The 26,307-nt window shown below is 43.8% G+C and overlaps 1 protein-coding gene across 2 annotated transcripts; it reads right to left on the bottom strand.

The window, feature by feature from the left end:
- Positions 1-244: 244 nt before the first annotated feature.
- On the bottom strand, positions 245-26,307 carry LOC125462288 (somatostatin receptor type 5-like). Of its 2 annotated transcripts, XM_048552152.2 has the most exons (3): positions 26,224-26,307; positions 24,325-25,339; positions 245-11,023 (listed from the first exon to the last, which is right to left on the bottom strand). In XM_048552152.2, the coding sequence occupies exons 2-3, from the start codon at positions 24,352-24,354 to the stop codon at positions 9,860-9,862; spliced, it is 1,194 nt and encodes a 397-aa protein (XP_048408109.1). In that variant the 5' UTR covers positions 24,355-25,339; positions 26,224-26,307; the 3' UTR covers positions 245-9,859. The 2 variants fall into 2 exon arrangements, with proteins under 2 accessions (XP_048408109.1, XP_048408110.1); XM_048552153.2 differs by lacking the exons at positions 24,325-25,339; positions 26,224-26,307 and adding an exon at positions 23,550-23,634.

Below are 26,307 nucleotides of genomic sequence, written 5' to 3' on the forward strand. Positions count from 1 at the left end.
GCAAAATGTTTCTGCTATAATTTCATTGACACCAATTCTGCTATGAGAGTAAAGTCAGCAGTTCTTTGACAAGCATGAATATTGCAGATAGAAGTACCACCTTGTACTTATTAATTAAAACATGGTATTCATCTGATGAATGTACCAAACAAAGCGAGTTTTAGCATAGCAAAACAATGGAAGGAAGGAAGAAGAAATCACGTTTTAGCAATGTAAGGGAAATAAATTTATTTCAACCCCTTGGATATTTAATTTGATACATACATAACCAAGACATTACTGCTAGGCATTCACATAAAGCATTGATATACAATAACCGATACAGCTGATTAGAGAATGAAACAAACTGTTGAATATATTTTTGCTAATACCTTCAGTCTTGAAATAACCTTTAGATTTCTCTTCCTGCCAATAAATATATCATCTTAAAAATGACATGTAAATGCAAGCTGTTTGATTTAGTAATTTCCTAACAATATTTAACTATTTCACACAATATGAGTATCCCACAAACACTATATATTAACAATAATTTGTGAATGAAGTGAGAGAGTTGAATTATTTTAAACACATATTTTTTCCACATGCTTAACTTTAAGAGTGCTCCACCAAGACAAATATAGACTTTTCACAGGTTTCAATAATTTCATATATTTTAATAAAGTATATTTTAGTGCAGTGGTACAGTCTCCAACTGCTCTTTTTAGGTCATTTGGTTTTCAATAAAATACAGCAATCTGAATTTAGGATTTGAAAAAAAATAATCATTTCTTAGTGAAAATATTAAATTGAGATTAAAGTGCCACATGGAGAGATATATGTTCAAATCTGTACTCAGATCCCTTAGTATAAGCTCAAACATTCCTCACTGTACTAGACAGCATTTAAAGTGACATTGGCTATCAATACAAGGGAAGATTTGAGGATTCGATTCTCAAATGGGGAATTGATACAAGTTCAAATATCAGAGTAAGAGAACCCTCTTCCACAGGGAGGAATTCCATCCTTAGAACATCCAGGTTGCATTCTTTGGAAATATCTTTAGAAATATCTATAGAAGTAGCTATAGAAATACCATTTTTATATACACATAGCTGATGCTGCATTCCAGACTAGGACTCAGAGTACAGATTTTATATATTAGGCAAAAATATTCAATTATTTTTACATTTTCACAACTACAAGGTCTCTTCAGCAAGAAGAATTAGAAACTTCTAATTAGCTTCATATTTTTGGGCTCAAAGTGCAGAGTTTGGATAAGAATTAATTTCCCAAAAGGGTAAACCAGATTAGGCCTCCATCTTGCATTTCCTAGTGATTGGTTGCATAGCCTAATATAGACCTTAATCTGGGAACTGAATTAGGACTCCTATCCATCTTGTCCAGAGAAAGGGAGTAAGAGGAGAAAGGTGTAAAAAGAGAAAGCATTTTGGCATGAAATCTCAGTTTAGTAAACTGGAGGTGGATGATTTTCAACCTGCTAAGCCAGGGAATGAGCTGTATTATGGTACAACTGTAATGATTGTCACAATGGAAATTGCCCAATTTTCATTTCTATCGAACCCAATGCGACTGAAAAGAGGGCAGTTTCTGTAATTTGGATGGCAGTCTATACCCCAGGTCATCAGGTTGCTAATCTACCCTGATAGCTCTGATTGTTGATTCTTATAGACGCCTTAAGCTTTGGTAGAATAAAGTGGTCATCCTTATCAAATGCTATTTACCAAATCTCCTGGCTTTCTACTTTGGACACCATATGTCCATTGAACGTCCTACCACTTCATCTGGATTAGCATGAGTAGTGATGCATAGCACCACCAAGTGGTAAACAAACAGGATTGCATCAGTGGGTTCCCCACATGCCTGGTTGCTGATCAGAGCAGGCCTAGTGGTGCAGAGGCTAAGTGGGTTCTGATGTCAGCAAGGAAGGAAAGAAAACTGGACAATTCCATTAGATGGCCTGCACAGCTTCACAGAGAAGTTGTTTTTCAGTGTTAGTCATTGAAAACATATTACGTGCACTAGAATTGTGGGGAGGGGATGGTCTTGTGGATCGAACAGTAATAATAGCTTACATCTATACTGCATCAATTTTGCAAACGGTCTAAGATGCCTTCAAAGACTAAAGACAACATAAACAACCTTGCAATTATTTAGACTGAAGCAAAACACTGTGGATGCCGAAAGAAAAACAGAATATGCTGGAAATTCTCAACAGGTCAGGAAACATCTGTGGAGCTTCATTTGAGCTGATGATAAAAGGTCACAGAGCTAAAACATTAACTCAGTTTCTCTCTCCATCAATGCTAGCTCACCCAATGAGAATTTTCCATTCATTTGCTGTTTTGCATGTCCTCAGGATGTTCCGAGGTAATCTACAGCCATTGAATTACTTTCGAAGTGCAGTCACTGCTGTTATATGGGAAATCAGAGCTGCCAGTTTGTGCACAGAAATATCTTGCAAACATCAAATGAGTAGTTATGTTGCTTTGGTTGAATTGTTGGCTATGATACTGAGATAGATTAGAAGAGATAAATAGGTTTTAAGGCAGAACAATTCTATAGCAATATTACAGGGTTCAGTCAAAGTTCCTTCACAACTAAGCCTATAGTTCGTAGGTTATAATCATGATACTAGTTCGACACCTTCAAAACGCTTTGTACATTAAAATAGTTATTTTTTCAATTAAAACCAACAACTTCTTTAAAAATCTCAAAAAAACCCAAAAAACATTTCTCAACAAATAGAAATTTTCCAGAATGTATAAATTATTGAGGCTTCCTACTAATAGGATTTTAAAAAGGGGATTCAGGTGTAACTTTGCAGAAGTGTGAGATGATGAGTTTTATTATGCTTCCAGCAATCACATCATTTAACACAGGGTCGCAATCTGGTCTGATGGAGATTCAGAATTAACATGCTCGATCTCTCTAATAGATCACTGCCTGCACACAGATCGCAATTCACTGAATGAGTTAAGGAATTTCTAGTAAAAATTAGTGAAAATACCCTTGACCTGTGCATTAGCTGGGTTTCTATTGATGGCAATTGCATTCAAGGCAGAAAATCATGCATCAAAATCCCATTCCCTAACAACGCCGCAACTGGTCGTTGTTACATTGTTTATGGTACAATATTTAAGATAATTTGCAAACAAAAACAGAGGAAGAATGAGAATCACACATGAAATCAGATAGGACAGTACACCACTCAACCCATCAAGCCTGTTCTTCCATTCAATCCCAAAACTGCTGGCCCTGGGCTTTTACTCCTCTTATCACTCCACTCCCTAAATCCTTTGGTTTCCTGAGAGACTTCAAATCTGTCCAATCCAGGCTTAAATATATTCAACAACAGAGCCCCCAAAATATTCTGGGGAAAATGAGAATTGCAAAGATTCATAACTTTTTTAGTGAAGGAATTTCTCTCATTTCAGTGCTAAATTATCAGCTCCTTATCCTGACAATGAATCTTCAACTCATGGAGAAAATCTCCTGACACCAATCTATTATATCCCATTGAAAAACTGGAGATATTCCCTAATGTTAAAAACTTACCAGGACAAAGCTCTTTTGGAGAATTGATGCGGGTACACAGGTCAAATTCTTTCCTTCTGTACTGTCAAGTTTTAGCTGAACAACATGCTTAAATTCTGGAAAATTTTCTTTCAGTATAGAAATGTGTGTTGAGCCAGAAAATGACATTGTAGATTTAAGACCATTCACTTTCGTGTCACCAGTGCATCATTCTCAACATTAAGCCTTGCCGTCAGCAGATGATCCCAGAAACTCCTTCATATTAAGAAGGTCTTCTCTTCTAGATCGGGAGAGCTAATGTTGCAATAATCAGCCAGGCAAGAACATTAGTGGTGATCAGAATGTAGTGGGATGTTGGACAGGGGCCTCAGAGAGACTGAAACAAAGAACTACGAATACTGAAGATTCAAAACGAGAACTGAAATTGAAACAAAAAGCAAAAACCAAAACATAGTTTCTCCTGCAATTTCTGTTTTTGCCTCAGAGAGACTGATTTATTGGAGCAAAAGGTTTTTTCTTATTCCTATTATTCAGTTGTGATTCTCTGCACAAACCAGCGGAGCCATGAGCTCTTGTTTCTGCTACATTCTAACAGTGACTGCACTGCACGAGTCCCTCAAAAATTGGGAAGTGCTTTGGGCCGTCTGGAAGTCATGATAGATGCTATAAAAAGGCTAAGTCTTTCTATTTTCTCATGATCTGGCCAGTGAATGTAAAATTTATTTTGATTTAGGTACGGATGTTGGAAAAGATTCTTATTCTCCCAATCCGGGCTTCAACCCAAATTCCAAAGAGGAATTGTCAACGACCGACTTCATAGCAACATCCACCATTCAAGCCCACACTTTCAGACCTCCTGTGTCATTCAGCACTGTGCTGCCACTGATTGTAACACATTTTCACAATACAATGTTGGTCGATTTCATTGTATTGGCACAAACTGTAGGACCAAGCCAAGAGGTGCATTTACCCATCATTGAAGAGTCTGAGATGCACAAATTCTTGACGGTCACTTTACGTCCAAGTTAAGACGATCGCAAAAGGATGCGCCTCAAATATGATTGTCTCTGGATAGAAGGCTTGAAATCGGGAACAAAAAGCAAATTTGGGAAAACTCTTACTCCAGGAAACAAATTGACCATTTTACAGACATTTCATCCATGGATCCATGATTGTCACAAGGGAATACAGAAAAAAACGCAAACACATTCACAATATTGGCCCGCAGTGAAGAAATGGAGACACATTTTACGCTGCATTTCTTTCTAGTAAGTGAAGTAAAAAGCAATTATTACAATTTCAGCATAAGCTATTTCACAGTGTGCTGTTGTTGCTAAATAAGGGCATTCAGTTTCTGCTTTATTTTCTGAATAGGTACAGAACACAGTTGATAGATGTTGCGTTCTCTCCTCTGCAAACACATTAGCATTTGGCTGCCTTACACACATAATGAATCTGAAGACATGAACAGAGACCATAACAAACTGCACAACGTGCTCATGCTTGGTAATTTGTAGTATTTATATTTGTTACAGCAATTCATCAATGCTCAGTGTGTGTCAGCCCTCCTATCTCCCACCACCCAGCTGGCTAGCAAGTCATTTACAATCCTGCCACAAACCATCCTCTCAGTCTGAAACAGGTTTCACCCCCATCTCTCTTTCACCATTTGTGTGGCTTCCCCTTCAGCCCTTCTTATAATCAGAATCCTCTTTCTGTCTTGTGAAATCTTAAGCCTGTATTCACTATTGAGATCACATTAGCTCCCCAGCATGAAAGATCACATTTGGTAGAGGGTACATTGGAAACCCCAGCCTGCCCATACCTCAGGGTGGAACCAGCGACAAGATCATAGCCCTCTCCCCCGCTCCGTGCACAGCCCTCATCCTCTCCATTTCACCTTCAGAAAATCTCTCAAAACAAATCCCATTTAAAAAGAACGTTCCGAGGATAAAGCACCCGATTTTATGTAAGTGGTCCAAATTTTGCTGGCATTTTTATACGGACTTTTTCCAACTGCCCTTCAGCTCAGAACATTTCTGCCCTGCAGGTTGCTGCAAATGAGGCTGATGACAAGATTGCGCATCCTGGATGAAGCCCAGAAGTGACAGACTGGCTCTTTAACCAAAGGGATTAAAAGATTAAGAATGAAACTGAGGAATAATGAAGAAGGGAATGCAGCAAATACATCAAACCAGGCCCTGAGAACAAAGATGAAAGGGCGGATTAACAGAGACAAAATAAAATGGCGAACTAACTAACTATTTTTAAAAAAATTTTAAATCAACATCAATCTTCCACAACAATTTGCTACCAATAGGAATGAGACTTGGCATTTTAGACAGATTGCCTTCTGGGTCAGAGGTTGAGGGTTAAGCAGGAGCATACATTTCCTCATTAAAGGAGTTTTTATTTGCTAATACTATCTTTCTATGGTGAGTTTGTAGACGTATGCAGCAACTTGATCACAGTGGCTCAGAAGTTAGCACGACTACTACATAGAGCTAGGGACCTGGGTTCAATTTCAGCCTTGGGTGACTGTCTGTACAGTCTCCCTGTGTCAGTGTGGGTTCCCACAGGTGCTCTGGTTTCCTCCCGCAATCCAAAAATGTGCAGGTTAGGTGGGTTGGCCTTGCTAAATTGCCCATTGTGTGCAGGCAATGGATTAACCATACGAGCATTATAAGGCAACGGGGTGAGTCTGGGTAGGATGTTCTTTGGAGAGTCAGCCTGGGCTGAAAGGCCTGCTTCCACACCATTGGGATTCCATGGATCAGAGGGAGGTGAAGGATGAGCAAGCAGTGTCCTGAAACCTCATGGTAGAAGGACACAAATTTTCCAGTGATCTGTAGTGATTCAACATTTAGGGGAGAATCTCTTTCTTACCATAAATTGCTGGGTGACTTTGTACATTAGTGATGCTGAAAGCCATTAAAGTCAATGTTATTTAAGTCACAAATCCTGGGACATTATTTCAGGGCAGCAAGTGGCTACAGATAGATTAGTTTCCCAAACAGTCTGTTTAGAAAAGTTATGACACAGTTCTTGAGCAGGTGGGACTTGAATGTAGAACTTCTAGCTCAAAGATAGAGACCCTACTGCAGCACCCTTTTCACTGATTAATGGTAAGCTGATGATAGAGGCAGACAAATACCATATTCGCTGCAACTCCTTGCTCAGCCAATGAATATACTCAAAGTATACTCCCTTTTAGTACAAGGAAAGAACCACATCCACACAGCAGTAAATCAGTAGACAACAGGAGCAGCTCAGTGGTTAGCACTGCCACCTCACAGTGCCAGAGACCTGCATTCGATTCCACCCTCAGGCGACTGTCTGTATGGAGTTTGCACATTCTCCCTGTGTTACGTGGGTTTCCTCCGGGTGCTCTGGTTCCCTCCCACAGTCCAAAGATGTGCAGGTTTGGTGGATTGGCCATGCTGAATTGTCAATAGTGTCCAGGGATGTGCAGGTTGGGTGGATTAGCCATGAGAAATGCCAGGATAGAGAAGGGATGTGGGTCTGTGTGGAATGCTGTTCAGAGAGTTTGTGTGGACTTGACGGGCCAAATGGCCTGCTTCCACACTGTACAGATTCTATGATTGCAACAGTCATGTACTTTTTTTTTCTGTCTCTGTTACATTTAAAAAGCAAAATGCTGGATCCTTTACAGATCTACCTCTATTATCAGTCGTTAGAGGAACATTATCTCCTCTTCAGTCTGAGACAGAAATTCTTAAAAGCTATTTATGAAAAATATAGCTGGAAGATCTGAAGGTCTGGAAATTGGATATTTTCAAATATTGGTAAATATATCCTGAAAAATGATCTGCACTTTCTCCCTTCTCTGGAGGAATGCATTTTGGGATCACAACAAGAGGCAGGTTCCAATGCTTCCAGACTGGATACCAAAACAGTTCTGTTTCTGCTGTTGTGAAACATAGATGATAACAACCAGAACACAGGCTGACTAGCAGAGATGATATTTTGTAGGATTTTGTGCAGACAGAGTGTTCATTTCTGTTTGTCAGAATACTGAGCTGCATTTCCAGTCCACAATGCTGGTGTCAATGGGCAGAACTTGTGCCCTCCTGCTTCACGGGTTGGTCAATGGGAAGGGCATTTAATCAGGTAAGTGGTTGATGGCAGGGCTCTGCTATCTTCCTGTCTCCACCCCAGTTAAGTCCTTAGTGGGATGACTCAGAACAGTACTTTCCACTCTGCTAAAAATCGACACCTTTAAAGGGGCAATTATGCCCAATTGTGTCACTCACCCCACTGCCACTGGTATTAAGCCAGCAAGGGGCACTGTAAAGAACCAGAAGGGGAGCTGGGGCTGGTCAGTAGTTCTCAGGTTGGGGGGGGGAAGGTGTGCAAGGAAGTTGGGGAGGGTGGTGGGGATTTGATGCCTCTAGAGCAAAGTTGTGAGATCCACCAAGTCCCATCTCCTGTCCTTATTGCGGATCTCCTCCATCTCCCCCATGACTTACCACCTCCTCCCCCGCCACCCATTACTTCCCTGGGCTTGGCTCCCTCATTTTCCAAGGTTTTGATTGGTGTGGTACAGGCAGATGATACCAACTCCCCAGTGCTGATGTTGGCTATAAAAAGATCCAAAATCTGCCACTCCCCACTTGGACGGAATTTTAAATCAGGAGGAACACGGTGAAGCCCACCATGTTTATTTGGCTTGGACCCTGGGCAGCGAGAGTGGGCATCTTACTCAAAGTCCCTCTTTTCCATAATGGGCACCCCACTGCCTCTCTCAAAGTGTGCCACCCCTCTGCGGAGGCTGTCACCCCAATGCCAACACCCCCAGACTCTCCATCGAGGCCCACAATCCTCTGCCCCCCTCCCTTGGGCCTCACCTCCTTCCCTGGCCTGTAAAGCCCCAGCCCCATCCTGATCTCTGGGGACCCTCCACTGGCCACTGGAGCTCCAAGGCTGAGGTAGAGTGTGTGACAGAAGTCCTGTCACTGACACTTTTCGGAGTGTTAAATGGCATGGCCGCAGGGGTCTGTGATCCGTGGGGATTCCATCTCTGCTGTGCCTTCAGTTGGTGGGGCAAAAATTTCTGTCATCTGAAAAGTCTTGCCCAAGTGGCACAAGGTACAGTAGGCTTTGCAGCCAAGACCCCCAATCCCTTTACAACATTCCCACCTGCTTGGTAACATCTAATTGAGGTGTAGTATGGGATGAATGGGATATAAATCTTCCCCCACTTTACTCTCATGTACCCTTCCTTTAAAAGAGCTCCATCTAGTTGCATCAGTTTTTATTTTCACTTCTCATGTTAGCATTCTCCACTTGGAATTCCAAATAGCTTTGTACTCAAGTCCCACATCCCTGGATTGTGATTGCCAAATTTTCAGAGCTTGAAGGGCTCTTAAGAGGAGAAAACCGCTCACTTAGCAATGCCAGGTTTAAACTCACATGCTGGAGGTGAAAGGGCAGTTTTACAGCTTTGTGCCATTCAGCATCTATACTACTACACTGCACAACCAAACGGTATAATGGAAAACACACACACATTACAACGGAACTGTAATTTTGTTTCAAGATAATGGCTGTCCTCACATAAAAATTTAAACGTGAAGTCAATGATTTCTTACCATGAAATGCATTTTTCAAAGACTTTTGTAAACAGAACCACTAACCCAATGGGGCTGATTGATTCATGAGACTTGTACCACCAGAAATGAAATGCGGACCATTTATTTTATGTGGGGAGTGTAACTCCTTCCATATGTATGTTCAAAGAGTGCCCCCAACTTTCAAAGTCTACACCTTCATTCTTTACCAAAGAGCAACTGTACAGACAGACAGACAGACAGACACACACACACACACACACACACACACACACACACACACACACACACACACACACACACACTCTCTCACATACAGACAAACACACACACACTCTTGCTCTCTCTCTCTCGCTTGCTCACTCACTCACTCGCTCACTCTCACTCACTCACTCACACTCACTCACTCACACACACACACACTCACACACACACACACACACACACACACACACACACACACTCACTCACTCACTCACTCACTCACTCACTCACTCACTCACTCACTCACTCACTCACTCACTCACTCACTCACTCTCACACACACACACACACACAAACACGGAGGACCACCAACAATTGCAGTTAACACTCACATTTAGCCCAAAGTGAGCTCTGGACCTTTAAAAGATTTTGCAGTGCTCTCCACAAGCACTTGGCCAACTACCAAGCAGTGGAGAGCACTTTGTCAGAACTCATGAGCATCACTACGTGTGGCTGGGGCACCTTCCTTAAATCTGACTTGTTTGCATGCAGCCATTTGGTTCAGCCAATCTCTGTGTCATACATGTATCTGGAAATCGACTCTTCTCTTGCTTTTGTTCAGTTGTGTCTTCAACGCCATTGGTCTTGCACGAGCACAGAACTTTCTGGAAACTCTTCTTGAAGTTGTCTGACAGAAACCCATAGAGTACAGGATTGGCGCAACTGTTGGCATAGGAGAGGACCACCACAAAGAAATATATTCCCACAGAAACAGGTTCCTCTGGCAAGGTGGAAATTTGATTAACAATATTCAGGATGTAAAATGGGAGCCAGCAAATCACAAATACAACGACAATGACAATGACCATTCTGGTAACCTTTCTTTCAGACTTTCTTCGTTTGGTTGATCCAACACGTAAACCAGAAGACTTAACTTTGATTATAATCAGTAGGTAACAGAGACATATTATTAACAGTGGGCCAAAGAAGCCCAGAACTGCTGTGTATATGATAAAGGCTGCACCCCAAACTGACTTGGGCTCTGGCCAGTTAATGTTGCAAGTGTTAATATCAGTTTGGACCTCAGAGTATATGATAACCGGAAGAACAACCACAATGGATGATATCCACACAGAGGCATTGATCATCTTGGCAATCCGAGGACAACGCCATTTGGTGGATCTGATAGGATGCACCACCGCAAGGTAGCGATCAATGCTCATGACGGTCAGGCAGAAGATGCTGGTGAACTGGTTGATGCCATCGACAGTTAGGACCAGCCGGCACATGAATGATCCAAACGGCCAATAGCTCAAGGCATTTTGAGCAGCAATAAAGGGCAGTCCAAGCATAAAGAGTTCATCAGCCACAGCTAGGTTCAGGATATAGATATTGGTCACTGTCTTCATTTTGGCATAGCATACAACAACATAGATAACTAGAGTATTCCCACTGAGACCTACTACACAAACAATGAAATAAATTACAGGAAGCACAATGGTGTGAACGCTAGACATGAATGGCTCTCCATGCGTCCCATTATGGGACTCATTCCTGAATGCTGATCCATTGATCTTCTCTGTGCTTTGTTCCCAGATAGGGACAGTGGATATCTTTAGAGGCTCCATCTCTTGCAGTGTAGTCCTCAAGGTTTCACTCTGGACAAAATTATACCTATGTCCAATGTTCCCCTAGGAAAAGAATTAAAGGAAACGTTGAAGGTTTGAAAGAGTAGATAGAGAAAAAAAAAAAATCCCTGTTCAGGGCAAGGTAAGACATAGATCTAATTGATGAAATAGGCTCAACTCATTGAATGGCCCATATAAGAATTTTCCATTTGTAAAATGTTAACGTGACGTGTTTAATTCAATCCATACAGGATGTTGATTCAGGATGTAAGGCAAAGATGGCAAAGCTCCACAAATCTACATCAAGTCTTCCTGGTGTTCAAAACATACAATGCCTTTTGTTTTAATGGTGGGAGGTTTTGTAAGATTTTGGTTGTCTAAACCTGAGGAAATGGTAGGTGACTTGTGACATTTAACTCTCGGGAAGAGAGGAAGAGATTGATCGGGAAGGAAATACCACTCCTGTCAAGTGATTGATTGCAAAACACATATCTTTAAACTAACCACATGGGGAGCAGAGGTCACTCTGCTGTCAGTTAAATCTCTATGTTCCTCATGTTGCATTCTGTTCAATCTCACAGTTTCCGGAGTTTCTTTGTGGAATCCTGCGTGTATCGATTTTATGAGTTTGAACACAATAGGATAACATTGGCAACCTCATCAACAATGACTCATGGACTCAAAACACTTTCGAATCTTTATATTTTGGGTCAAGATCATTGCCACACCCTTGAGTACAATACCTAGAACATAGAACATAGAACATTACAGCACAGTACAGGCCCTTCGGCCCTCGATGATGTGCCAACCTGTCATACCAATCTGAAGCCCATCTAACCTACACTATTCCATGTACGTCCATATGCTTATCCAATGACAACTTAAATGTACCTAAAGTTGGCGAATCTACTACCATTGCAGGCAAAGCGTTCCATTCCCTTACTACTCTCTGAGTAAAGGAACTACCTCTGACATCAGTCCTATATCTTTCAACCCCTCAATTTAAAGCTATCACCCTCATGCTCGCCATCACCATCCGAGGAAAAAGGCTCTCCCTATCCACTCTATTTAACCCTCTGATTATTTTATACGTTTCAATTAAGTCATCGCTCAACCTTTTCTCTAACGAAAACAGCCTCAAGTCCCTCAGCCTTTCCTCATAAGACCTTCCCTCCATACCAGGCAACATCCTAGTAAATCTCCTCGGCACCCTTTCCAAAGCTTCCACATCCTTCTTATAATGCAGTGACCAGAACTGTACGCAATATTCCAAGTGCGGCCGCACCAGAGTTTTGTACAGCTGCAGCATAACCTCAAGGTTCCAGAACTCGATCCCTCTTTTAATAAAAGCTAAAACACTGAATGCCTTCTTAACAGCCCTGTCAACCTGGGAGGCAGCTTTCAAGGATCTGTGTACATGGACACTGAGATCTCTCTGCTCATCTAGACTACCAAGAATCTTACCATTAGCCCAGTACTTTGCCTTCTGGTTACTCCTACCAAAGTGCATCACCTCACACTTGTCCACATTAAACTCCATTTGCCACCTCTCAGCCCAGCTCTGCAGCTTATCTATGTCTCTCTGTAACCTACAACATCCTTCGTCACTATCCACAACTCCACCGACCTTAGTGTCGTCTGCAAATTTACTAACCCATCCTTCTACGCCCTCATCCAGGTCATTTATAAAAATGACAAACAGCAGTGGACCCAACACTGACCCTTGCGGTACACCACTAGTAACTGGTGTCCAGGATGAACATTTCCCATCAACTACCACCCTCCATCTTTTTTCAGCAAGCCAATTTCCGATCCAAACTGCTATATCTCACACAATCCCATTCCTCCGCATTTTGTACAATAGCCTACTGTGGGGGACCTTATCAAATGCCTTGCTGAAATCCATATACACCATATCAACCGGTTTACTCTCATCTACCTGTTAGAGACGCAAGCTCCAGTGCTGGAATGAGGCAATGCTATACAATCTAAGATGCTGCCTTTCAAATGTGATGTTAAACTGAGATCCTGAGGACTGAGACTCCTGAGGACTAAACATTACCATATATTGCAACAATATGCGAGTGTAAATAGAGTCTAATCCTAGAGTCCAACTGCCTCCAGAGGGAAGTTGATAAAATCTCTCTAGAACAGGACGAGCGAGTCAAACTCAACTTTCAATTTGCCCATTGACACAGTTTACAATTCTTTGGTTTAGCATTGATAAGAAGATCAAATCACGGGTATGAAACCACTGTGGTGTTGATCTAGAGATGACATTCTATCCTGTACATTCCACGAAGTTGATGGATAATGATTCCCAATGAGGAATTAATGATTCCGACAGTGATTTAATTTTCAATAAATTAGCAGTCATTACTGATAATCTCTGAAGGCAGCAGTAAAGTAATCTGATCATTAGCTTATTTTTCTACTCATAACATTGTTTTAATCAGGAAATATCGTTATGAATAATTCAATACATGTAACAAGTCTGTATGATTATCAATGAGTCTGTCTAAAACAATGGGTCACTGTTTTGAACCGAATGAACCAGATATAATGGTTTTTCTCCACTTCAGAAGTAATGAGGCAAAAAGCAGGCCAATTGCCTGAACACCTCAGTCCACTCCCTGCTTGTCTTTATCTGCAATTGAAATTCCCTGTACATCGCTGGCGTGTCTCCTAATGTGACGGGGAAAGGTTTTAATCTCATCCTGTTTGAGAAGGTTGCAGATGGGATTTGCCAGACTAACACCAGAAATGTGGGGGCTTCAGTTACATGAAAGACTGAAGGAAAACACATGGTTCTACTTCCAGCAGGGAAGCTCATTGAGAAACTGATGTTTTTGCTGGTGAGTAACTGAAGGGCAGATGTTTAAGGGGAGCTGAGGAGATTTTGAATGCAGTGGATTGTTAAGATCTGGAATGCAAGGCCTTACTAAATAGTAGTAACAGATCCAACAGTAATATTCAAAAGAGAATTGGATATATGTTTGAAGGGGATCAATTTTCAAGGCTATGGGGTTGTGCTTCGGGAGAGGGACTCTTTTAAACAGCCAGCAGTGGCACAATGGATCAAAAAGCCTTTACTGTAACTGATTGTCTATCATTCATTTTTGAAAAATGAGACAATAAGATATAAAAATGCTTCATATTTCAGTATGGTTGAGTGATTCATGTCAATTAGACCGGAAGATTTCTCAACTGTATTGGATGGCAGCTGTGTGATGCCTCCCTGGTTTGAATAGAAGATTTTGTCACTCTGGGCATGCAGGAGAGGGGGCACCCAAAGACAATCTATTTCCTGCGGCTCTAAATGTTTTAACTCCTCATTCTCACTTTAAATTGTGCCTGATGATATCTAAGCTCGTCGTTAAACTGAGAGAAAGTAACTGAAACAAAGGACTTGGAATTAGTGTTATGTATCATCATTTTCATGGCACTAGATTTGATTCTTCTTCCTTAATGCTGCCTGATAAAAGCGATTTGTTGGAAACCTTTGCCAGTTTATCAAAAAAAGCTGAAAATTAATGGAAAGAGAAAAAGGTTTGTGATAATGTAGCTGCTTCCATGACCTCAGGATGTCCCAACATGCTTTACACACAATAACATGCTTTTAGAAATGTAGTCAGGGTTTCAACATAGGAAATGCACCAGCCAGTTTGTACACAAGGAATTTTCAAACACAGCATTGAGGGCAGGAAGAAAACACTTGTTTTAGATTTGAGGAAGAGTCACTGGACCTAAAACATAAATTGCTTTCTCTCCATAGATGCTGCCAGATCTGCTGAGTCTCTCTAGCAATTTCTGCACTTATTTCAGTGATGTGTTGGTTGGGAGGCAAGTATCAGACAGAACACTTGGAGAAACTCCCCTGGTCATCTGCGAAATGGCACTATGGGATATTTCATCCCCACCTGACTGGGCAGACTAAGCCTCAGTTTAATGGGCAGTACCTCTGACAGCGAGTGCAATGTTCTCTGGGTAATTACGATGTGGAGTTGCCTGTGTTGGACTGGGATGGACAAAGTCAGAAGTCACACAACACCAGGTTATAGTCAATGGGTTTATTTGAAAGCACAAGCTTTCGGAGCACTGCTTCATCACCTGACAAAGCAGCAGTATTTTAAAAGCTTGTGCTTTCAAATAAACCTGTTGAACTATAACCTGGTGTCATGTGACTTCTGACTCTTGAGCAATTCAGGGATATTCATGCTCACATCTCCTGGGGTGGGATCTGATCGCACAACCTTCTGATTCACAGACAAGCATGCTATCAAGGGAACCACAGCCAGAATTCAACATGTGAATCAGTGGTGGGCCATTCAGCCCTTTTAGGCTCCTCTCCTATTCAATAAGATGATGGCCGATCTGACTGTAATCTTAATTCCACTTTGCCACCTCCCCCGATAACCTTTCACCGCCTTGCGTAACAAGAATCTACCCCTTTCTGCCTCAGAGCTATTTAAAGATCTGCTGTCACCACCTTTTCAGGAAAAGAGTTCAGAAGACCCATGACCCTCTGAGAGAAAAGATTTCAACTCCCTGTTTTAAATAGACAACGCTTGATCTTTTAAACATAGATCCTGGTTCAAGATTCTCACACAAACATCCTACCCACATCCATTCCAGCAAGTTCCCTGAGGATTTTATACGTTTCAATCAAGTCATCTCTTACTCTCCTGAAGGTACAAGCTTAGCTTGTCTGACCTTGCCTCAGAAAACAGCCAGCTTATTCCAGGTAGAAGTCTGGCAAACCTTCTCTGAATCACCTCCAACATTTTTACATCCTTCCTTATTTAAGGTGACCAATACTGCACACAGTACTCCATTAATCGATTACTCAGTTAATAACTTACCAGGCTTATCGAACAAAGAGTAAGAGGCGTTAAGGGGCACTGAGTAGCATCTCCTGGTTAAGCTTCAACTGGACCTCACTGCATTCCAGGGGATTCCTTATACATTAAACTTTGACAGCTCATATTTCTGATGCTTTAAGGTATACAACTCGGGTTTGTCCTTGGTGCGTGCATAATGTCTAAATCTCTATACATGACAAACTTCATAAAAATAGATTGCTCAGTCACAATGTTCAGATGTCATTAAACACAGAGATGTTGCTTTCCAGTTGAGACATTAAATTGAGGCTCCCACCTGCCCTCTCAAATGGATGTGCAAGATCTGCTTGAGGGGTGACCTATTTGAGATTTATAAAATCACGAGGGGCATAGATAAGGTGAATAGCCAAGGGCCTTTTCCCCAGGGTGGCAGAGTTCAAAACTAAGGGAGATACTTTTAGCTGAGAGCAGAAAGTTTAAAGAAGGACATGAGGGACAACCTTTTACACATGTGTGAAATAAACTGCCAGAGGAAGTGCTGGATGCAGGTCCAGTTACACCATTCAATAGACATTTGAATAGAAACATGAATAGGAAATGTTTGGAGGGATATGGACCAGGAACAGGAAGGTGGGACTAGTTTAGTTTGTGATTATGCTCGACATGTACTGGTAGGGCTGAAGGGTCTGTTTCCATGCTGTACGACCCTATGGCTATATGTCTCTTAGTGCAGAGATGTTCGCTCAAGTGTCCTGTCAAATAGGTACCTCTCAAGCCACACTGCAGACGCAATGTTTTTAGCCCTTATGATATTACTGTTTGCAGGAGCTTCCTGAATACAAATTTACTAACATTTCTTTTCTAGGTTACAACAATGGCTATGCTTCAAAAACACTCCTTTGTCATTTCAGACATCCTAGATTCATATATCAAAGCAAGCGTTCTCTTTCTTTGCAAGGCTTACTTAATAAGTAATAATACCAATGACCTCAGTGTTAAAAAGGGGAAAACCGATCAGAATCTTGCTCCTGACTAATGAGCAATGTTCCCTTTGAGAATTGCATGTGCGGAGGTATCGAGTAGATGATATCTGGACTGAGCACAATGGGTTGCCTTGGTTTACCAGAAGGCTGCTGGTGTCCACGAGGAGACAAAAACAACATAAGTTATTCCATTTCTAATAGGCAGTCTGCGTTAATATTGCTCTACCAATGCTAACCCATTGGGACTTGACATAATAGGGTAACTAAAGGCAACAATTCTTGTTTTGCATTGAGATAAATAGAAAGAGTGTCAGTAATCAGCTAAACACCCAAAGAATTGAAGCAATACTCAGCAAATTGTGAATAATTTTGACATTGTCAATGAATCTGGCAATAAGTGGCTAAATTGATACTGTCAAATTATTGTCTAAAGATAAAATGATCCATTGCTGGTGGAAAGCATAGTGACTGCAAAACCAGTCTGAGTTGCTCCATGCCATACTTACAGTCCCGCTCAAATGTGATAAACAGCAGATAAGGACATTCAAGGTTGAAATATCAGTGTCACAAAAGTGTTACACTTCTTAAACCATTCCTTTGTCTCCCCTTTTACATGTTTCATTTTAAAACATTGACTGAGATGAATGCTGAGTCACTTTCTTGTGCTCCAGGTGTTGGTGCAAAATCCGTAAGTAGACTTTACACTTGGAAAAGTACTGGTGTATCTCCACCACTGCTTCAGCAAATCAAACCAAGCTGACAGAAGTAAATTATCTCTTCTCTGCTGACCAGTATCCGAAAGCAAATGAGCTCAACACTTGTAACTAAATTCTTGGTGTGCCCATGTCCACCGCACAAAGATTACTCATTATGTTGACACCAGCTGGCAATGATATTTATGCCCATTTCCCAGCAATCCATGCCATCTTTCTAGGCCTTTGAGAACAGTGGTAGGGATATTATGACAGTGCCAAAAAAGCCCTAAGACTAGACTAGCATTCCTCTTCAGATTGAAGATAAAGTAATGATGACATAGTTCTACTCCTTGTTAAAGAGAGATGACTAGTGATGAATTTAAAATAACAAAGTGTGTAGCTGGATGAACACAGCAGGCCAAGCAGCATCTCAGGAGCACAAAAGCTAATGTTTCGGACCTAGACCCTTCATCAGAAAGGGGGATGGGGAGAGGGTTCTGGAATAAATAGGGAGAGAGGGGGAGGCGGACCAAAGATGGATAGAGGAGAAGATAGATGGAGAGGAGAGTATAGGTGGGGAGGTGGGGAGGGGATAGTCAGTCCGGGGAGGACGGACAGGTCAAGGAGGCAGGATGAGGTTGGTAGGTGGGAAATGGAGGTGCAGCTTCAGGTGGGAGGAGGGGATAGGTGAGACAAAGAATAGGTTAGGGAGGCGGCGACAAGCTGGGCTGGTTGTGTGGTGCAGTGGGGAGGGAGGGGACGAGCTGGGCTCGTTTTGGGATGCAGTGGGGGAGGGGGAGATTTTGAAGCTTGTGAAGTTCACATTGATACCATTGGGCTGCAGGGTTCCCAAGCGGAATATGAGTTGCTGTTCCTGCAACCTTTGGGTGGCATCATTGTGGCACTGCAGGAGGCCCATGATGGACATGTCGTCTAAGGAATGGGAGGGGGAGTTCAAATGGTTCGCGACTGGGAGGTGTAGTTGTTTATTGCGAACCGAACGGAGGTGTTCTGCAAAGCGGTCCCCAAGCGTCCGCTTGGTTTCCCCAATGTAGCTGAATTTAACCTGAGTGTCACCATCACCTCAGGCAAGGGGGAAGATTGGGAAGGAACTGGGTCCACACTGTTGGCTTCACAGTGCATTGCAAACCAGCCATCCAGTGAACCGAGCTAACTGACTCCCATTGAATATTTTTAATTAACCTGTTCAGAGATGTTATGACACACCTCCGGAGCAGGTGGGAGTTGAACCCAGGCCTCCTGACTCAGAGGTATGAACGCTACCATTGTACAACAAGACCCCAAACAATTCCCATTGAAGATGGAGGGATGATCCAAAGCAAGTGTTAACAAGTAAAGAGTTTTATAGAGTGAGGAAAGTGACTGCGGTACCGTCACTGCCTCTAAGCTACGAGACCAAGGTTCAGGTCCCACCAGCTCCAGAGAACACGGAAGAGGTTTATTCAAAAAAATGGGTAGAAGAAATTGGAAACCGTTTCCCTCAAAAAAACTGTTGAAGGTAAGGGGTCAATTGAAAATCTTCAAATCAAAACGGATGTACTTTTGTTAGGCAGAAGTATTAAGGGATATGGAATCAAGCAAATGGATGGAATTAGAAAAGAGATCAACCAAGCTCTAAGCAAATGTCATAATGGGTAAGAGGAGCTGAATTATTTACTCCTGGAGGTCAGCCTGTTGAGGATAATGGGTACCTCGTATTCCTATATCATTGATTAGCTGCAGCTAAACGCGGGTTTTTGAGTACAGTACTGAGGGAACACTGCACTAACAGTGGGGACATTGTGGGATCAGACTAACAAACAGTGAGCCTTTTCAGATGATTTCCAAGATTCCATGCCATCACTTGAAAAAGGAATTAGATGTTGCCTGCAATGACAGGGTCAGTAATTATCGCTCAGTTAACATCATTGAAGAATTGTGTTTAGTTATAAAGTTACATTTGGTAGAATATACACTGTATGAACTAGATGCCATTAAGATTATATACTCAGAAGTTTCACTGGGTTTAAAACAGTTTGGAAGATGAGGTCATGAAATATAGCAAATGTAAGCCTTATGCTTCTCTAGCGAAACAAAGATGAGGAAAGACAGCCTGGCATACAAACATATTTCTCAACACTGGCCTTGCATTTCCTGCAAATTTCAGTGACCTGCAATCCTGTCTGATTCCAGTTCCAACACCATCCTGCATTCTCGCCGCCTCCCAGGCTCAACACTACCTGCATTCCCTATTCATCACAGTTCCAGCACTATCCTGCATTCCCAACTGGTCCCAGTCCCAAAAATGTCTGGCATTCTGTACAGATCCCAGTTGCAACACTGTCGTGCATTCTGTACTAATCCTAGTCCCAACATTATCCTGGATTCATTACTGGTCCCAGTCCGAAAACAATTCTGCATCTGTACAGATCCCAGTCGCAACACTGTCCTGCATTCTGTACTGATTCCAGGCACCAACACCATCCTGCATTCTGTACTGATCCCAGTCCCAACACCGTCCTGCATTCTGTACTGATCCCAGTCCCAACACCGTCCTGCATTCTGTACTGGACCCAGTCCCACCCCTGTCCTGCATTCTGTACTGATCCCAGTCCCAACACTGACCTGCATTCTGTACTGGTCCCAGTCACAACACCGACCTGCATTCTGTACTGATCCCAGTCCCAACACCGTCCTGCATTCTGTTCTGATCCCAGTCCCAACACCGTCCTGCATTCTGTACTGATCCCAGTCCCAACACCGTCCTGCATTCTGTACCGGTCCCAGTCCCAACACTGTCCTGCATTCTGTACCGGTCCCAGTCCCAATACTGTCCTGCATTCTGTACTGGTCCCAGTCCCAACACCGTTCTGCATTCTGTCCTGGTCTCAGTCCCAACACCGTCCTGCATTCCGTACTGATCCTAGTCCCAACACCGTCCTGCATTCTGTACTGATCCCAGTCCCAACACTGTCCTGCATTCTGTACTGATCCTTGTCCCAACACCGTCCTGCATTCTGTACTGGTCCCAGTCCCAACACCGTCCGGCATTCTGTGCTGATCCCAGTCCCAACAACGTTCTGCATTCTGTACTGATCCCAGTCCCAACACTGTCCTGCATTCTGTACTGATCCCAGTCCCAACACCGTCCTGCATTCTGTACTGATCCCAGTCCCAACACTGTCCTGCATTCTGTACTGGTCCCAGTCCCAACACTGTCCTGCATTCTGTACTGATCCCAGTCCCAACACTATCCTGCATTCTGTACTGGTCCCAGTCCCAACACTGTCCTGCATTCTGTACTGATCCCAGTCCCAACACTGTCCTGCATTCTGTACTGATCCCAGTCCCAACACCATCCTGCATTCTGTATTGATCCCAGTCCCAACACCATCCTGCATTCTGTACTGGTCCAAGTCCCAACACCGTCCTGCATTCTGTACTGATCCCAGTCCCAACACTTGTCCTGCATTTTGTTCTGATCCCAGTCCCAACACTGTCCTGCATTCCGTACTGATCCCAATCCCAACACCGTCCTGCATTCTGTACTGATCCCAATCCCAACACCGTCCTGCATTCTGTACTGATCCCAGTCCCAACACTGTCCTGCATTCTGTACTGATCCCAGTCCCAACACCGTCCTGCATTCTGTACTGATCCCAGTCCCAACACAGTCCTGCATTCTGTACTGATCCCAGTCCCAACACCGTCCTGCATTCTGTACTGATCCCAGTCCCAACACCGTCCTGCATTCTGTACTGATCCCAGTCCCAACACAGTCCTGCATTCTGTACTGATCCCAGTCCCAACACCATCCTGCATTCTGTACTGATCCCAGTCCCAACACCGTCCCGCATTCTGTACTGATCCCAGTCCCAACACCGTCCTGCATTCTGTACTGATCCAAGTCCCAACACTATCCTGCATTCTGTACTGATCCCAGTCCCAACACCGTTCTGCATTCTGTAAAGATCCCAGTCCCAACACCGTCCTGCATTCTGTACTGATCCCAGTCCCAACACTGTCCTGCATTCTGTACTGATCCCAGTCCCAACACCGTCCTGCATTCTGTACTGATCCCAGTCCAAACACTGTCCTGCATTCTGTACTGATCCCAGTCCCAACACTGTCCTGCATTCCGTACTGATTCCAGTCCCAACACTGTCCTGCATTCTGTACTGGTCCCAGTCCCAACACCGTCCTGCATTCTGTACTGGTCCCAGTCCCAACACTGTCCTGCATTCTGTACTGATCCCAGTCACAACCCTGTCCTGCATTCTGTACTGATCCCAGTCCCAACACAGTCCTGCATTCTGTACTGATCCCAGTCCCAACACCGTCCTGCATTCTGTACTGATCCCAGTCCCAACACCGTCCTGCATTCCGTACTGATCCCAGTCCCAACACCGTCCTGCATTCTGTACTGATCCCAGTCCCACCCCTGTCCTGCATTCTGTACTGATCCCAGTCCCAACACTGTCCTGCATTCTGTACTGATCCCAGTCCCAACACCATCCTGCATTCTGTTCTGATCCCAGTCCCAACACCGTCCTGCATTCTGTTCTGATCCCAGTCCCAACATCGTCCTGCATTCTGTACTGATCCCAGTCCCAACACCGTCCTGCATTCTGTTCTGATCCCAGTCCCAACACCGTCCTGCATTCTGTTCTGATCCCAGTCCCAACATCGTCCTGCATTCTGAACTGATCCCAGTCCCAACACCGTCCTGCATTCTGTTCTGATCCCAGTCCCAACACTGTCCTGCATTCTGTACTGATCCCAGTCACAACCCTGTCCTGCATTCTGTACTGGTCCCAGTCCCAACACTGTCCTGCATTCTGTAAAGATCCCAGTCCCAACACCGTCCTGCATTCTGTACTGATCCCAGTCCCAACACCGTCCTGCATTCCGTACTGATCCCAGTCCCAACACTGTCCTGCATTCTGTACTGATCCCAGTCCCAACACTGTCCTGCATTCTGTACTGATCCCAGTCCCAACACCGTCCTGCATTCTGTTCTGATCCCAGTCCCAACACCGTCCTGCATTCTGTTCTGATCCCAGTCCCAACATCGTCCTGCATTCTGTTCTGATCCCAGTCCCAACATCGTCCTGCATTCTGTACTGATCCCAGTCCCAACACCGTCCTGCATTCTGTTCTGATCCCAGTCCCAACACCGTCCTGCATTCTGTTCTGATCCCAGTCCCAACATCGTCCTGCATTCTGTACTGATCCCAGTCCCAACACTGTCCTACATTCTGTATTGGTCCCAGTCCCAACACTGTCCTGCATTCTGTACTGATCCCAGTCCCAACACCGTCCTGCATTCTGTACTGATCCCAGTCCCAACACTATCCTGCATTCTGTACTGATCCCAGTCCCAACACTGTCCTGCATTCTGTACTGGTTCCAATCCCAACACTGTCCTGCATTCTGTACTGATCCCAGTCCCAACACCGTCCTGCATTCTGTACTGATCCCAGTCCCAACACCGTCCTGCATTCTGTACTGATCCCAGTCCCAACACTATCCTGCATTCTGTACTGATCCCAGTCCCAACACTGTCCTGCATTCTGTACTGATCCCATCCCAACACTGTCCTGCATTCTGTACTGATCCCAGTCCCAACACCGTCCTGCATTCTGTACTGATCCCAGTCCCAACACCGTCCTGCATTCTGTACTGATCCCAGTCCCAATACTGTCCTGCATTCTGTACTGATCCCAGTCCCAACACTGTCCTGCATTCTGTACTGATCCCAGTCCCAACACTGTCCTGCATTCTGTACTGATCCCAGTCCCAATACTGTCCTGCATTCTGTACTGATCCCAGTCCCAATACTGTCCTACATTCCCTGCATTTCCTCTCTGTCTGAGACCCAACACTGAGCTGCAACAGCTGATGATGTGAACCTAAAGACCTGTCCTTTCTGGCTGGCTGATAACATTGCCACTAGTGAAAGCTAACGCTGACGGAAAGAACAAGCACGGCTCATTCTCCCGGCTTTCTACCTGCAGACAGGTATCTGGAGCGCTGCCATCTCCACCACCGGGCTTAACCCTTTACCCACCTGAATTGTTGAACACAGTCAGAATGCGAATAGCGTTAAACTCTTTTAACAGAACCCTGGCCTGAAAAACCCACTGTAATGTGATGTTAGTGTTAGATTCTCTGTTCACTCCAGGCCTGCTCGCGGTTTCTGAGTTAACATTCCACAGCATTTGCTCGTTCACCACATCAGCACTAAGACTCTCGAGTCAGGTATTTCAAACAGCAATCCCGTTCAAATGAAGCCTTCACTTCCTTTTTAATATTTGATTGGGAAAATAATTGGCAAATTAAACTGGCCTGGCCCGGCAGTCCACATTAAATTTAGAGGGTGCTGTAGAAATGTGAGCGAGCAGGGAAATGAAACTTGGCAGCAGAACTCCTCCACCTCCCAGCCAGCTCCTCATGACGGGAGAATAAGTCAGCACAGAATGAGGCCGTTCAACCCATCTGCCGGCCGTATGCACGAGCCAGCCTCCCTTTTATTTTTCCACGCAGCGTTACAAATGCGAGCTCCTCCATTATTTAGACACTCCCCACTTTTTTTAAGTTATTAAACAAAACGCCAGTAGTCCAGTTTTATTTAACAACATTTTTTTCTCTCTCTCTCATGGTCCTACCAGAATTTACCAACTTGGCAGCACGACCTGAAATGGACAGACATCCACTGGCCACTCTGTTCGACGTTAAAACACTGGAAGAACTCTCCAATGTCTACACGTATAATGTGGTTAGTACAGAAATGTTGGCTCGTTCGTACCCAATTTCCGTCATTCCGCGCCTTTCTATTCCGTTACCTGGTGGGTTATTTCCAGCATATGTGCCATCCAATCGTGAGGGTTGGAGATCTGGAATTTAAAAAGGTCCGACAGGAGAGCGCAGGGCAGCGAGGGCTTTTCAATAAGCTCTTGACCTTTAAAGTGGTTCAAGGAAGATGCTCCAGGACAGTTCAGGAGCGTGTGAAGCAGATCGAAGGAGCTGGTTATAGACACCTGATCGGAGACAAGCAGCCCTGCTGGCTCTAAGCTTGTTCAATTCTAAGCGACTTTGCAGAACATCTGAGTTCCTGTCTGAGGCATTCAGTGATTAGGAGAGCGAGAGAGGCATTGGTTGCAGACTGGATTCTCTCTCTGTGTGTGTGTGTGTTGGGAGGGGAGTCTCAGATCTGCATGTACTCCCCTCCTCAAACAAACTGTCGAATCAGTAGATCGTAGTGCGTATGAGTCACCAAAGAACACAAGCATTACATGTGGAACACACAGCCTCTTAGCTCCAACAGATGTAACCCGATCCATTCATCAGCCATTATACAGATTCAAATGTGGCACTTAACCCATGAGTCTTCACCGACTGAGTGAATATTAAAAGTGAGCAAGAGTGCATGTTAATTGACTGAGATCTTCCCAAACCGTCGAATTTTCCATCTGAAACAGAACTACAGACGCATGTTCCGCTGGTCACAAACTCAGGAGCAGTGCTCCGTGGTCATCTCGCCTCCTTTCAGGGATGGGTTCTCTTCCTTGCTCGCCCCCTCTCCGGTCTTCCTCTTCACACTTCCAGTCACTTCTCGGCTCGTTCCCCAATTCTGGGCAAAACCATGTCTTCTGTTCCAAAGCACACAGAGGCCGAAAGGTAACGTTGATATTTGGAGGGGGTCAGTGACAGCCGGTACTGAGTGCCTGTATAGTTAACTAGACGGGTAAATCAGCTTCTCTCCTCCCTAGGACGATTCACTTCTATACTAATGCAGTCCATAGACTGACGATTGTTTAACAGGGGGTGTCTCAGTTTGAAAGTAACATGTCCCGGAACCTGTAAGGCCGATGAAATAGTCATGAAAATATAGTCATTGTTGTAGACTTCTATATTAACCTAATGTTTCTCTTTTACACGCCCGATTTTAAATGGGACGCAGCTTCACTGTACGCGAGTGTTATAAAACGCTGGAATGCCACTAAATAGCAACGAGGTTTGATGTTCCTGTGTCCGTTGCGCTTTGTATTTTAAAAGCCTATTAACATTTAGAAACTGCGCCATCAGTTAATTTTTAAAAGAATAAAGGCGCAGTACGATTGGAAAACTTTCCTAAGTCACATTCCACGTTACAGAGAATGAGGTTTTATCCTCCTGTAAAATAAAATGCAAAAAATAAAGGAAATGATGAACGAGGTTCACCAACAACATAAAAACCCGGGGTATAGCCAACTCGCGTATTCCTGAAGACGGGCAGGATGATTTGATATCATTAGTATGGCTCCGCTGTGTGGAACGAGAAACACCAATTTGTCCTGGGATCGTTTGCAAAGTGGAACAGGTCAGTGTCTCAGCACGATCAATAGCTCCCTCTGGCGACACAGCAATGAGTACAGGCCACACAGAGGCGTAGACTGGAACAGGTCTGCCACAAACGGGAGGGCTAGCGATAGGGTTTGCTGTGTGGGCGCGAGCAAGACCATTATCGATTGCACATCCCTAGTTGCCCTTGTGAATGCGTTGGGGGTGGGGGGGGGGGTGGTCTTGAACTAAAGAAAACCCAAAGAACTGCGGATGCTGCAAGTCAGTTCTTCTTGAACTGTTGCGAAGGCGCTTTCACAATGTTAATAGCTGGGGAGTTCCACATGGAGCGATGGATTAAAATCTGAGCAAACCATGTTATGTAACCTGGAAAGGAACTATGGAATTGTAGTGTCCCCAACCTTTTGCTCCGTCTGTCCTTGCAGGTGCTGAAAAAAGGGGTGTGGAATGTACTGTTGAGGAATCCTGGATAAAGTTATACAGCA

This window comes from Stegostoma tigrinum, chromosome 23 (genome assembly GCF_030684315.1).
Source record: "Stegostoma tigrinum isolate sSteTig4 chromosome 23, sSteTig4.hap1, whole genome shotgun sequence".
Lineage (NCBI taxonomy): Eukaryota > Metazoa > Chordata > Chondrichthyes > Orectolobiformes > Stegostomatidae > Stegostoma > Stegostoma tigrinum.

Coding starts and splice junctions, on each gene's coding strand:
- LOC125462288 (XM_048552152.2), bottom strand. CDS start 24,354: ATGGCACATATGCTGGAAATAACCCACCAG. Junction 11,024..24,324: donor TGCTGGAAATAACCCACCAG/GTAACGGAATAG, acceptor TTCTTTTCCTAG/GGGAACATTGGACATAGGTA.